The sequence below is a fragment of the Rhinatrema bivittatum genome, chromosome 9 (genome assembly GCF_901001135.1).
Source record: "Rhinatrema bivittatum chromosome 9, aRhiBiv1.1, whole genome shotgun sequence".
In the NCBI taxonomy this organism is placed as follows: domain Eukaryota; kingdom Metazoa; phylum Chordata; class Amphibia; order Gymnophiona; family Rhinatrematidae; genus Rhinatrema; species Rhinatrema bivittatum.
The window spans coordinates 31,124,716-31,138,515 of NC_042623.1; the positions used below are offsets into that span (position 1 = coordinate 31,124,716).

The 13,800-nt window shown below is 48.7% G+C and overlaps 1 protein-coding gene across 2 annotated transcripts in view; it reads left to right on the forward strand.

Moving 5' to 3' along the window:
* Positions 1-13,800, forward strand: part of TNPO3 (transportin 3) — a 236,647-nt gene that overhangs the window by 140,682 nt on the left and 82,165 nt on the right. For both annotated transcript variants that reach the window (XM_029615500.1, XM_029615501.1), the window contains exons 13-15: positions 7,498-7,589; positions 7,964-8,040; positions 11,508-11,568. In XM_029615500.1, coding sequence (XP_029471360.1) covers positions 7,498-7,589; positions 7,964-8,040; positions 11,508-11,568 — 230 coding nt within the window. The remainder of the gene's footprint in view (positions 1-7,497; positions 7,590-7,963; positions 8,041-11,507; positions 11,569-13,800) is intronic.

The window sequence follows — 13,800 nt, forward strand, 5'->3', positions numbered from 1 at the left end:
GGTGGCGGCCCAGCTCCGGAGGGAGGGGCTCCTGGTTCACCCATACTTGGACGATTGGCTCATCCGGGCCAAGTCCGAAGCGGGGTGCAGAGCGGCGATTACCAGGGTCCTGCAGCTCTTGCGGTCGCTGGGCTGGGTAGTCAACCTGGCCAAGAGTCATCTGGAGCCTACCCAGAGGTTGGAGTATCTGGGGGCCTTGTTCGACACGGAGAGTGCTCAGGTGTCGCTGACTCAGGAGAGAGTGGTAAAGCTCCAGGGACAGGTGAAACGCCTTCTGTCCCTGCGGTGCCCGCTAGTGCGCGATTACTTGATGGTGTTGGGTTACATGGCGTCCACGCTAGCTTTGGTTCCCTGGGCTTTCGCCCATCTCCGGCCGTTACAATCTGCCTTACTTTCCCGCTGGAAGCCAGCATCAGAGGAATTTCTTCTGCCCCTGCCCCTCACGGATCGCGCCCGGGCCAGCATGCAGTGGTGGCTCTGTCCGAGGCACCTGACGTGCGGTGTCTCTCTTCTCATGCCCGCTTGGTCAGTGGTCACGACGGACGCCAGCCTCTCTGGTTGGGGTGCGGTCAGTGGGGGACACTCGGTGCAGGGCCGGTGGTCCAGTCGGCAGTCCCGGTGGTCCATCAACCGCTTGGAGACCCGGGCGGTGGCCTTGGCTTTGCGAGCCTTCCTCCCATTGCTTCGGGGTCATGCAGTCCGGGTCTTGTCGGACAACGCGACCACGGTGGCCTATATCAATCGCCAGGGAGGAACGAGGAGCCAGCAAGTGGCGGTGGAGGCGAGTCAGCTGATGGACTGGGCGGAGCGCCATCTCAGCAGTCTGGCAGCGTCTCACATCGCCGGCGTAGACAACATACAGGCGGACTTCCTCAGCAGGCATCGCCTGGATCCAGGGGAATGGGAGCTAACGGATGTAGCGTTTCGTCTGCTCTGTGCCCGGTGGGGCCAGCCCCGCCTGGACTTGATGGCCACCGCGCAGAACGCAAAGGCTCCGCGGTTCTTCAGCCGACGGAGAGAGCGGGGCGCCGAGGGGGTCGATGCGCTGGTCCTCCCTTGGCCCGTGGACGTACTGCTCTATGTCTTCCCGCCGTGGCCCCTAATCGGAAGGGTGCTACGGCGAATAGAGTTACATCCGGGACCGGTGATCTTGGTGGCGCCGGAGTGGCCCAGACGGCCGTGGTTTGCGGATCTCATTCAGCTCGCGGCGGAGCCACCCCTTCGGTTTCACGGGGTCGCCGGCATTCTTCGTCAGGGACCCGTCTGTTTGGAGGATGCGGCTCACTTTTGTCTCGCGGCTTGGCTTTTGAGAGGGCGCGCTTGAGGACTAAGGGGCACTCCGAGGCGGTGATCACTACGCTGTTGAGAGCTAGAAAACAGTCTACCTCCTTAACCTACATGCGGGTCTGGACGGTTTTTGAGGACTGGTGTGGTTCTCACGAGGTTAACCCCATTCGACCTGCTGTGCCGGAGGTTCTAGCGTTTCTTCAAGAGGGCCTCTCGAAGGGGCTGTCATGGAGTACTTTAAAGGTGCAGATTGCTGCCCTTGGGTGTCTTCGTGGGAAGGTCCAAGGGGTGTCCCTGGCTTGCCACCCAGATGTAACGCATTTTCTTCGGGGGGCTAAACATTTACGTCCGCCGGTGCGAAATCCGTGTCCATCTTGGAATTTGAATTATGTGCTTTCAGGTCTTTGTGGTGCACCGTTCGAGCCGATCAAGCGGGCGACGCTGAAAGATCTGACCTTGAAGACGGTGTTTCTAGTCGCCATTACGTCCGCTCGTCGCGTCTCGGAGCTACAGGCCCTGTCTTGTCAGGAACCGTTTTTGCGGTTTACGGAGGCGGGGGTGTCTCTGCGGACTGTGCCGTCCTTTTTGCCCAAAGTGGTGTCCTCGTTCCACTTGAATCAGTCTGTGGATCTCCCGGGGTTTTCGATCGTGGAGCCGACAGACAAGGGGTCTAAGGACTTACGAAAACTTGATGTGCGTAGGATTCTGCTTCGGTATCTGGAGGTTACGAATCCTTTCCGGGTCTCTGACCACCTGTTTGTGCTCTGCTCTGGGGCTCGCAGGGGGTCTGCGGCGTCGCGGGCCACTATTGCGCGTTGGCTCAAAGAGGCGATTGGCTCGGCGTATCTTCTGCAAGGCAAGTTGGCACCTCAGGGGCTTCGCGCTCACTCGACTCGGGCGCAAGCCACGTCTTGGGCGGAGGTCTCTCAGGTGTCCACGCAGGAGATCTGTAGGGCAGCGACCTGGAAGTCGTTGCATACTTTTACCAGACATTATAGACTGGATGTGCAGGCGGCGGAATCTCGGGGGTTTGGAGCGAGTGTTCTCCGAGCGGGACTCTCTGCTTCCCGCCCTTGAGGTTTGGCTCTGGTACATCCCAGGTGTCTGGACTGATCCGGGTACGTACAGGGAAATGAAAATTAGTTCTTACCTGATAATTTTCGTTCCTGTAGTACCACGGATCAGTCCAGGCTCCCACCCGTCTGTGTTTTCTGTGTTCTCTTGTTGCTGATGAATAGAGGGAGAGTCCGCTCGTTTCACTTGAGTATTCTTGACTCCCTTTTGGAGTCCTTGTTTCTTTTTCGGAACTGGCCGTTGTGTTTTGTTGCTGGTTCTGATGTTCTTCGATTCCAGCCGGAGTGCTGTGTTGAATCGGTTTATATTGTTTTTCATAGTTAGTTAGTCGGACATTTTGATCTTGCTTTGACAGGACGTTCGACTGAGGGGCTGTGGGTGGCACCTTACTATATGTAGGGAGCCCGTCGAGTTTTGCTCTGTCTCCATCTGCTGGTGCGGAGTCACAACCCAGGTGTCTGGACTGATCCGTGGTACTACAGGAACGAAAATTATCAGGTAAGAACTAATTTTCATATTATACCCGCTGCCGGAGGATGCGCTTGACCTTCTGAAGATTCCTAAGGTGGATGCGGCGGTGTCTGCAGTGACCAAAGAGATGACCATTGTGGTGTCGGGGGCTACTGCTCTCAAGGACCTCCAGGATAGGAAGTTGGAAGCCCATCTCAAGAAAATCTTTGAGGTTTCGGTTCTGGGGGCGAGGGCTGCCATGTGTAGCAGCTTTGTTGAGAGCCTGTCTTTGCTGGGTGCAGCACTTGCAGGCCGACAAGGCCCTTTCTGACTCTGAGGCTTTGCAGGCAGAACAGCTGGAAGCTGTGGTGGCCTACAGTGCGGATGCCCTGTATGATCTGCTCCAGATTTTGGCCCGGTCCATGATGTCAGCGGTCACCGCTCTCCGGCTCCTCTAGTTGTGGAACTGGTCAGCAGATGTTTCTTCCAAGGCGCAGCTGAGTTCCTTGCCGTTTAAAGGGAGGTTACTTTTTGGAAAGGAATTGGAGGACTTGATCAAATCTCTGGGGGGAGAATAAAGTCCACAAGCTTCCGGAAGATAAGGTGAAGGGTCCTTTTTCCCTCGAGCTCCCGGTTCCGGGGAAATCGAAGGTTCGAGTGTCCAGATCGTTGGATTCATCCTCCAGGCAGTTCTCGAGTAGGCAGCAGTCATGGAGCCAGTCCTTTCGAGACCACTGTGCGGGAAAAGACTTTTCCTCCCAAGGGCCAGGGGGAGCCAAGTCTTCTCAATGAAGCGAGGCTGGTTCACTCCTCTGTCCCAGTGATAGGGGGCCGGCTGGCTCTGTTCTGTGAGGAGTGGACCAAAATCACCTCGGACCAGTAGGACCTCATCATAAGACAAGGCTACGCTTTAGAATTTGCTCGCCCGCTGTGAGATTGTTTTCTGGTCTCCCCGTGCTTGTACGGGCAGAAGAGGATAGCAGCGCGTGACACGGTCTGCTGCCTCAGAGAGTTAGGGGCCATTGTACCAGTACCCCCAGAAGAGCAAGGGGCCAGCCATGTCTCAATTTATTTCGTAGTACCCAATTTATTTCCGGCCCGCCAGGAAACCCTCCATTCGGTGATAGCTTCAGTCCACAAGGGGGAGTTCCTAGCCTCGTTGGATTTAACGGAAGCGTACGTACACATAGGGATCTATCTTGACCACCAGAAGTACCCTGCGGTTCATGATTCTGTGGGAGCATTTCCAGTTTTGTGCTCTGCCCTTCGGACTAACGATGGCTCCAAGGACGTTTACCAAGGAGATAGTAATGGTTGCGGCAGTGCTCTGGAAGGAGGGCGTCTTGGTTCAACCTCATTTGGACGAATGGCTGATTCAAGCGAAGTTGGACAGCAGTGGATCATGTCCTGTCAAAGGGTTCCTTTCAGGTCTTCATGCTGCTCGCTATAGTTATCCCTGAAGTGACAAGAAGATTTTTCAAAATCAGCGCTGATCTTAAGACATCATTTTGCTTGCTGCACCCCTGAGGAAGGAAGAGATTCCGAAACCCTGCAGAGTCGGGCATTTTTGTCAGCGAGCAGCATGAAGACCTGAAAAGGAACCTTTTGACAGGACATCTATTTAAATAGCCTTACCGACACATCGCAATCACGTACCTGAAAGGGACCTTTTTCCCCGAACATAACTCAACGCGGCATTCGACAACACTTAAATTCAGAGGACATTTCTCTGTCATCATACACAAGTTAAGTATCTTACTAACTTGTATTCAGCTGAGTTATAGACCAGCTTTATAAGAGACATAAAATCCCTAAGCAACCGATTATTAAATATCTAGCACGGTGAAGCACTTCAAAGCTCCTCTAGGTTTCCCGATACATACACGGGAACTGGCGTGCAGTGTAATGGTTGCCAGATTTTTATAGTGAATCTGACTTATAAGTCCATTATATAGTGAGAAATAAGTATTTATTTAGTTATACATTGTTTTTCTCACGATAAGAGGTTCTTTCTTGCTTGGTCTTAATGGTAACATTCTGCAACACCAAGGCCCCAAGGTTCTTCAGTCAACGCTGAGAGACAAGAGCAGAAGGGGTGGACGCTCTGGTCCTCCCTTGGCCAGAGGAGGTTCTGCTGTACATGTTCCCACCGTGGCCACTAATCGGCAAGGTGTTACACCACATAGAGGTCCATCAAGGGGACATAATCCTCGTGCCGCCGGAATGGCCGAGGCAGCAATGGTTTGCAGATCTGGTCGATCTAGCGGTGGACGGCCCTTGCGGTTTCCTCTCCTGCGTCAAGGCCCCATTTGTTTGGAAGGGGCAGATCGCTTTTGTCTAGCGGCCTGACATTTGAGAGGGAGCAACTAAAGAGTAAAGGTTATTCGGATGCTATGGTTGCTACTCTTTTGCAGTCCAGGAAAGCCTCTACTTCCCTGGCATATGGCAGGGTGTGGGGTGTTTTCGAGTCTTGGTGTGTGAAGCACAGGGTGGACCCCACTTGTGCCCCCATGAGTGATGTCTTAGCCTTCTTACAGGATGGACGGGTTAAAGGTTTATCCTATTAACTCCTTGAGGGTTCAGGTAGCGGCCCTAAGTTGCCTTCGTGGTAGAGTGTGCAGAGTGTGTGCATGGCTGCGCATCCGGACGTCATGCACTTCCTTTGGGGGATGAAACATTTGCGTCCTCCGGTCCGGGGTCTGTGTCTTTCCTGACACCTGAACATTGTTCTTGTGAGCTTGGTCTGAGCTAGAACACTTCAAGGGTTCGAATCTCCGTTCGAACCCTTGAAGCATGTGACGCTAAAAGATCTGACTTTGAAAGTGATTTTCCTGGGAGCAATTTCGTCAGCGCGATGGGTGTTGAAGCTTTAGGCCTTATCCTATAGAGAGTCCTTTTTGAGGATTAAAGACTTGGGAGTATTCTTGAGAACGAATGGTTCCCTCCTTTTTGCCTAAGGTGGTATCGTCTTTTCATTTGAATCAGTCTGTGGAGCTCCCTTCCTATTCGGATTCTACCACTCCTCAGTCCAGAGATTGGAGGTGAGACAGGCTCTGCTACATTACTTGGAGGTTATAAACAGTTTCCACCTATCGGATCATCTGTTTGTGCTGTGGAGTGGCCCCAGAAGAGGGCATAAGGCTTCTAGGGCCACTATTGCTTGGTGGTTGAAGGCATACATTGCTCAAGGTCACCTGGTGCTGGTCGGGCTTCGCGCTCATTCTACTCGTTCGCAGGCGGCCTTATGGGCTGAGTGTCAGCAGGTTTCGCCACAAGAGATCTGTAGGGCGGCTACTTGGAAATCCTTGCACACGCTTGCCAGGCACTACCATTTGGATGTCCAGGCCCCGGAAACAAGAGGGTTTGGCAACAGTGTGCTTCGAGTAGGGAAGTTTTGGTACATCCCAGGAGTCTGGACTGATCTGGGTACGTACAGGGAAAAGAAAATTCGTTCTTACCTGCTAATTTTCATTCCTGTGTAGTACCACAGATCAGTCCAGAGTCCCGCCCAGTTCAGGAAAGAGGACAGTAGAGTCCGCTCGATCAGTTGTTAGGTTTACTCCGAAGAAATGCTCTGTTTCCAGTCCCACCTAAACTGGACAGGGCTTTAAGTTTGCATGGTTTCTTAATCCCTCTGCTCATTTGGAGGACAAAGTTGTTTATAGTTGGTGTTTGCTAGAGATTTTGTTGAACTGGCTTGGGTACAGTTCAATAATGACGGACTGCAGGTGGCACCTCAGGATATAGGGCGGGTCAGTCAAAACCTCTGTGTCCATCTCCTAGAGGGGAGGCAAAACCCAGGAGTCTGGACTAATCCGTGGTACTACAGGAATGAAAATTAGCAGTTAAGAACCAATTTTCCTTTTGCCAATCAGGAGAGTCCACAAAAGTACTCAAATCAGTGAAGGCAAGGTTTATTTAACAGTCTTAAGAGGTAACACTGAAGACTTCACCACAAAGAGAGCTTTCATTTTTGTGGGACATGGTTTAGTTATGAAAAAAAATTGTACTTTGATACAGTTTGTATAATTGTACGGTTACCCTTTTTTTCTGTACAAGATTTAAGTTCTTGAATTATTGTAAAAATTGCATAAATATAAAATAAAAAAAAAAAGAGAGCTTTCATGATCCCCCGACATGGAGCCGTGTTTTGACAGACTACATCAGGAGGGACCGACTGCCGAGCCGGGACGGCTTTAATAGTATTGAATGGCGCTTCTATTGAAGCTGCCCCGGCTCGGCAGTCGGTCCCTCCCGATGTAGTCTGTCAAAACACTGCTCCGTGTCGGGGGATCATGAGAGCTCTCTTTGTGGTGAAGTCTTCAGTGTTACCTCTTAAGACTGTTAAATAAACCTTGCCTTCACCGATTTGAACCCTTTTGTGGACTCTCCTGATTGGCAAACCTTCCTTTGATGTTTGGTATAGGAACAAGTGCATAACTCCTCCTCACACTGGAGCTGTGAATGCTTCTGCTGCAGAATAGCTAATCTGGATGTTATTTTTGAATGACTCATCTGTTGCCTGAATCCTGTATATCAGGTAGGCTGGTTATGCTGATACATCTCTGGTGAGCTATGGCATGTGTAGGAAGGTGTGCGGTGAACTGTAGAAAGTGTTAATAGTTGGTTGTGCACTGTCACCCTCATCACTGCTTCTCTTTTCCTGTCATCCCCTTGAACCTGCAGGGACAGCCTTAGTTCTTGCCAGGTTGCCCTTGGAAAAGATTTCTGAATGCCTCAGTGAACTCTGCGCTGTCCAGGTCATAGCACTGAAAAAGGTAAGACACGTGAACAGCAATTCAGCAGAGCCACCCGACTGGGCTTTGCTAAATGTGCTTGTCTGCTTATCTCTCCCTACCAATGATATTTTAAATCCTAATTAAACTTAAAATAATAAGAAGAAGAAATGGTGATGGAATAAACAAGTCACATAGTTGAAATCATCAGAGCTTATGTTTTGAATATATGAAATCCAAATTGTCTTATGAGAGTCTGAAAGTTTCAGCATTAATCCTACTAGCTTTCTTTCTTGTAAAGTAAGCACTTCTTTAGGCACTTAGTCCCCAGTTCTGACATCGTTGGAGACTTTCGGGATTTAAGCAGCTTATATTACTTCCATTTGTATTTTTAAAAATGGTATCTCTTTACCCAGCTGCTGGCCCAGGAGCCGAATAATGGCATCTCTTCGGACCCCACTCTATTTTTGGATCGATTAGCAGTCATATTCAGGTAAGGAAGGGGAGCGATAGGATCTTGTTCCCCCTTACAGCATGCTGTTCATAGTAGCTGGTGTGGCCTTGCTTCAACATCTCCCCTGGTACCCAGAAAGAATGTGCTCGTTCCAATAGTTTATAGCAGCCAATGTATTTATGATGGTAGGTTTGTATACCCACTGAATTCCTGTTCCCTGTACATACCTAGATCAGTCCAGGTTTTGCCTCCCTGCCAGCAGATGGAGACTGAGACAGAGACATTTTCACTGACACTGTACCTAACCCAGTGAGCCACTTGCAGTCCATCGGTGTTTCTTTGTCTTCAGCAGGAGGTAGTTGATATTTGGTGGAAAAACTTGCAGTCTGGAGAATATAAAAAAAGAAGAAGAAGAAAGATCTCTAGTACCTTCCAGGGGTTTGTTAGATTTTTGTGAGGCCATCCCCCCTGGTTTGAGGCGGACAAGCAGGTGGATGGTGACTCCTGATGGCAGCTCACTTCGAGATTCCATGGGAGTGTATAGCACGTGGTCCAGATCCCTCATCCCCACAAGGCAGCATTGGTTCTGCTATTCCTCTTTGTTCTGGGGCTAGTTACAGCAGTGGATGCAGTTTTAAAGCTTGTTTAAAAAAAAAACCCCAGCAAGCAAGACCATGAGGCAGTGGAATTGTTATGCCTGTCACTTGGGGGCCTTGATTGCTGCTGCAGAGCTGGTCTTCCTGGGATTTCCTGAGGTTCAGATAAACGGGATGGCAGTGGCGCGAGGCATCCAGTATGGGTCATGTTGGACAATGTGACGACTTTGGTCTATATCAACCATAAAGGTGGAACCAAAAATTGGGCAGTGGCTCGAGAGGCCCGGGAGTTGTTTATTTGGGTAGAGTAACACTTAGAGCAGCTGGCGGCATCTCACATCACCGGAGTGGACAACATTCGGGCGGATTTTCTCAGTTGGAGAAAGTTAGACCCTGGGGAGTAGGAGCTGTCAGAGGCAGTGATGTGCCTCATTTATGGAAGATGGGGATATCCCCATATGGACTTAAGGGTTACCAAAGAGAACCCCAAGGCGTCGCAGTTTTACAGCCACCGAAGAAAACATGGTATGGAAGGAATCGATGTGCCGATGCTGCCATGGACTCAAGGAATTCTTCTTTGTCTTCCCTCCATGGCCTCTATTGGAAAGGGTTTACAGCGGATAGAGAAACATCTGGGCAACATGATCTGGTAGCTCCAGAGGGGCCTCGCCGATCATGATTCTCAGATCTGTTCAACATGGCCATAGATGAACTGCTGAAGTTTGGACATCGGTCGACTCTTCTCCACCAGGGCCCAATATTTTCGGGTCAGTCAGCTCACTTGTATCTTGCGGCTTTGCTTTTGAGAAGAGACGACTGAGATGGAGGGAGATATTGCGAAGCAGTTATTTCCACCTTATTGCAGGCTAGGTGACCACCTACATCCTTGGCGTGTGTTCGAATTTGGAGGGTCTTCAAGTCCTGGTCTACTGACAACAGAATGCAACCTCAGCCTGTTCAGGTACGGTGTCACATATTTTGGCTTTTCTACAGGAAGGGTCTGGTCAAGGGACTGGCCTTTAACACTCTGAGAGTCCAGATAGTGACATCAGGTTGTCCCTGGGGTAAGATGCAAGGATATCCTCTGGCCACACATCTGGATGTTATACGGTTCCTTCAAGGAGCTAAGAACTTGTGTCCTCAGGTGTGGAGCATTTGTTCATCTTGGAATCTGAATCTAGTCCTTAGAGGTTTGTGCGAGGTTTGGTTTGGACCACAAAAGAGAGCTACGGTTAAGGTCTTGACTCTTAAAGTGGTTTTCTTGATGGCTAATTGTTCAGCCAGGAGAATTTTGGAGCTCCAAACGCGCTATCATGTTGAGATTCCTTTCTACAGATGTCTGATTTGGGGTTATCTTTATGCATGGTGCCTTCTTTTCTGCCTAAGGTAATATTGGCATTCCATCTTAGTCACAGTGGAACTTTCAGCTTTTCTGGATTTGGATTCCTCTATGCTTCACGCTGGGGAGCTTAGGCTCTTAGATGGGAGGCGTACATTATTAAGGTATCTTAAAGGTCACTAATGATTTCCGTAGATCAGATTACCTCTTTGTAGATCAGATCACCTTTTTTGTACTGTGGTGTGGTCCAAAGAAGAAAGGTAAGGCATCTAAAGCTACAGTTGCTTGCTGGCTGAAGGAAGAGATTGAATCAATTTAGCATTTTTAAAGGGTACCCATTGCCAGGGGTTTAGGGGCGCACTTGACACATTCTCTAGCAACCTCCTGGGCTGAGTCACATGAAATTTGCAGGGCAGCTACTGGGAAGTCATTGGACATTTTTGCTAGACATTATCACTTTGGATGTAGGAGCCCCGGCTTCCATGTGTTTTGGTGAGTTTTATGAGCGGAGCTTTCCAGGTCACACTTGAGTTAAAGGGAGCTTAGGTACATCCTAGGAGTCTGGACTGATCTGGGTACTTACAGGAAAAGAAAGTTGGTTATTTCTTGCTAATTTTCGTTCCTGTATTACCACAGATCAGTCCAGAGACTCGCCCATTTTCAGTGGGGAGTGCCGATGCTGCCATGGACTTGTGCTGTTGCTTTGTAAATAGTGCAGAGTTGTTGGAGGTTTTCAATGCTGATCGCTTACGTTAAATTTGGGAAATGAGTTTTAGATTGTCTTTTTTGGTAACTTCACTTTCCTACGACTTGGAGGAGAAGGAATTTGCTTAGAAGTTTATGGTTGTTGCAGTCATCTTGGCATGGGTACAGGTCAATTCTGAGGGGACTGCAAGTGGCACACTGGGTTATGTACAGTGTCTGTGAAACTTTCTCTGTCTCCATCTGCTGGCAGGGAGGCAAAACCCAGGAGTCTGGATTGATCTGTGGTACTACAGGAACGAAAATTAGTAGTTAACCAATTTTCCTTTATATGAATTGTACAAATAATAAAGGCTAATGAAAACCTGAAAGTATATATTCTGATTTGGAGGCAGTCCTAGCCCCAGCTGTTACACTACCCTTGTTTTTTCAATCTGTCTAGGATAAGTTGCTTCCTTACACCCCGCAGGCTCCCTCTTGTGCTGGGAAACACTCTTCTGGGACCCTCATATTGGCTGTCTAATATGTAAGGCTTTTAAAATAGAAAAAGGAACTTGCATAAATTAAAGGATGCAATATGTTAGAAGAAGTTAACAGAAAAGACCTATCAGATTTTGGCTGAGACTTGTGACTTCATATAAAGGTCAGTGTGATGGCTGGTTATAAGAACATGTTCATTTACAAGATGGTAAAATACATATCCCTTTAGTCTGAGGTGAATGCCCCCTTGTGGTTTAGTTTTTAGTTTTGTTATGGAAATGAAAAGATCCATCTGGAATCCATTCATGTATTTGTACAGTGTCTGGTCCTGACTTTGCCATCTTCTTCATTTAACAATGATATAATTGTACTTTTTTCCCTTTGTGTAGGCATACCAACCCCACAGTAGAAAATGGACAGACGCATCCATGCCAAAAGGTCATACAGGAGGTAAGATGCAACAGATCATGAGGCGTGGGAGAGGTGAGAGGAGGGTGCAGAAGAGGGGAGCTGTTGGGCCAATGGGGTTTGGGGATTCCAAAAGAGAGAATCTTTTGCAAATGACACTGTAGAACTTGAGTTCATAATTTCTGAATTTAAAATTGGGCAAAACTTCTACAGTGCCCTTTTTGCATCATTGTTTTGCTTGCACAGTTTTTTGTGAACAATTTTTCCTATTGCAATGCAATAAACATTTCACTTGAATATTAAATCTTAATGTGAAAAAAATCTTGGATTCATATAAATGTGAAAAAAATGGAGGAAAAGACCTCAGACTTCTGATATATCTTGTTCAACAAACTAGGAATGTCATTATGTTTGTTATCCCAGGACAAGCAGGATGCTAGTCCTCACATATGGGTGACGTCACTGACGGAGCCCTAGTGCGGGAAAACTTTGTCAAAGTTTCTAGAAACTTTTGACTGGCCCTGTGAGGCCACTGAGCATGCCCAGTATGCCATGATATTCTCTGCCACAAGGGTCTCTCTTCAGTCTTCGTTTTTCCGTGCTGCTGTAGGCATTGTGGGACAGGAGCCGTTGCGAGTCTCTCACAACAATTTCTGACTGAAAAGTCACATAATTTTCTATATATTCTCTCTCATTGGAGTCTCTTGGGGTTTTCCATCGGCTGGTGAGTACCTCGGTCCCACATTTTGCTCTTTGAGTAAAATAAATTTTTTCTCACAAACTCTCATTTTTTCATCGACAGCCGTCTACCTAAAAATGGCTACGGGCTTCAAAAAATGCCCTGTATGTAACAGAACAATGTCTATCACCGACCCACACTTAGTGTGTCATGTGTCTCGGTGAAAAGCATGATGTTAATAATTGTCCAAAATGCGTGGAGATGACGGCGAAGGGAAGGAAAGTGAGGCAAGAGAAAATGGAACATTTGTTCCACCTACGATTTATTCCATCTCCCTCAACGTCATCGAAGTCGTCTCCGGCCGGAGCTACTAAGCGCGTCTTACTTAAAAAACCTCGCCCGGAAGCATCGGGAGATCATCCTTCCCCACCGTCGTCACTGCATCGATGAAGTCTGCCAATCGACATCGACGTCCGGATCCATTCCCCAGGAAGAATCGACAGCGAAGCGGCCACAGAACCAAGAAACATCGGTTCCTTCAGCGCCTGGGCCTCTTCTGCGACAACCATCGATACCAGATCCTCCGCAGGGCTCTGTGCAGGATCTGATACCTCAGCCTCCGCTACCGCTTACAACTGATGGAACCAGAGCAGTTGTAACGCCGGAATTGTCTGATCTCATCAGACAAGCAGTTATACAGGCTTTAAAGGATCAACAAACAACTCTGGCGGTCCCGCCGATGCACACTGCATCGATGCCGGTAAATATACCGACGCCGGTGGTCCCACCGATGCCGGTGTCGATATTGACACCGACAAGCATGGAATCGATGGCTGCACCGAGATTCATCACGGCATCGACATCCATTTATGCGCAAATACCATCGACCTCTTCGAGGCTGATCTTGATGCCAACACTGACGTTTTCGACACCGTTACTGACATTTCTAACAACGCCTGCATCGATACCAACTACTATTCCATCGATGCAACCACCATCTGAAGATCCTGAACCCCATGATCTGGCATTTTTTCAGCGTCTTTTACAGAGATATCAAGATGTCATCGACAAACTTCCACCAAAAACATTGGAGAACTTTTCTCCATTAAATCCCCTCTGATGATCCACAGCCAGGCCCTTCAGGCCTTCATCACCCACCCAGGTCTCCCCCACAATCTCCATATAGAAACATAGAAACATAGAAATGACGGCAGAAGAAGACCAAACGGCCCATCCAGTCTGCCCAGCAAGCTTCACACATTTTTTCTCTCATACTTATCTGTTTCTTTTAGCTCTTGGTTCTATTTCCCTTCCTCCCCCACCATTAATGTAGAGAGCAGTGATGGAGCTGCATCCAAGTGAAATATCTAGCTTGATTAGTTAGGGGGTAGTAGGGGTAGTAACCGCCGCAATAAGCAAGCTACACCCATGCTTATTTGTTTTAACCCAGACTATGTTATACAGCCCTTATTGGTTGTTTTTCTTCTCCCCTGCCGTTGAAGCAGAGAGCTATGCTGGATATGCATCTAAAGTGAAGTATCAGGCACATTTGGTTTGGGGTAGTAACCGCCGTAACAAGCCAGCTACTCCCCGCT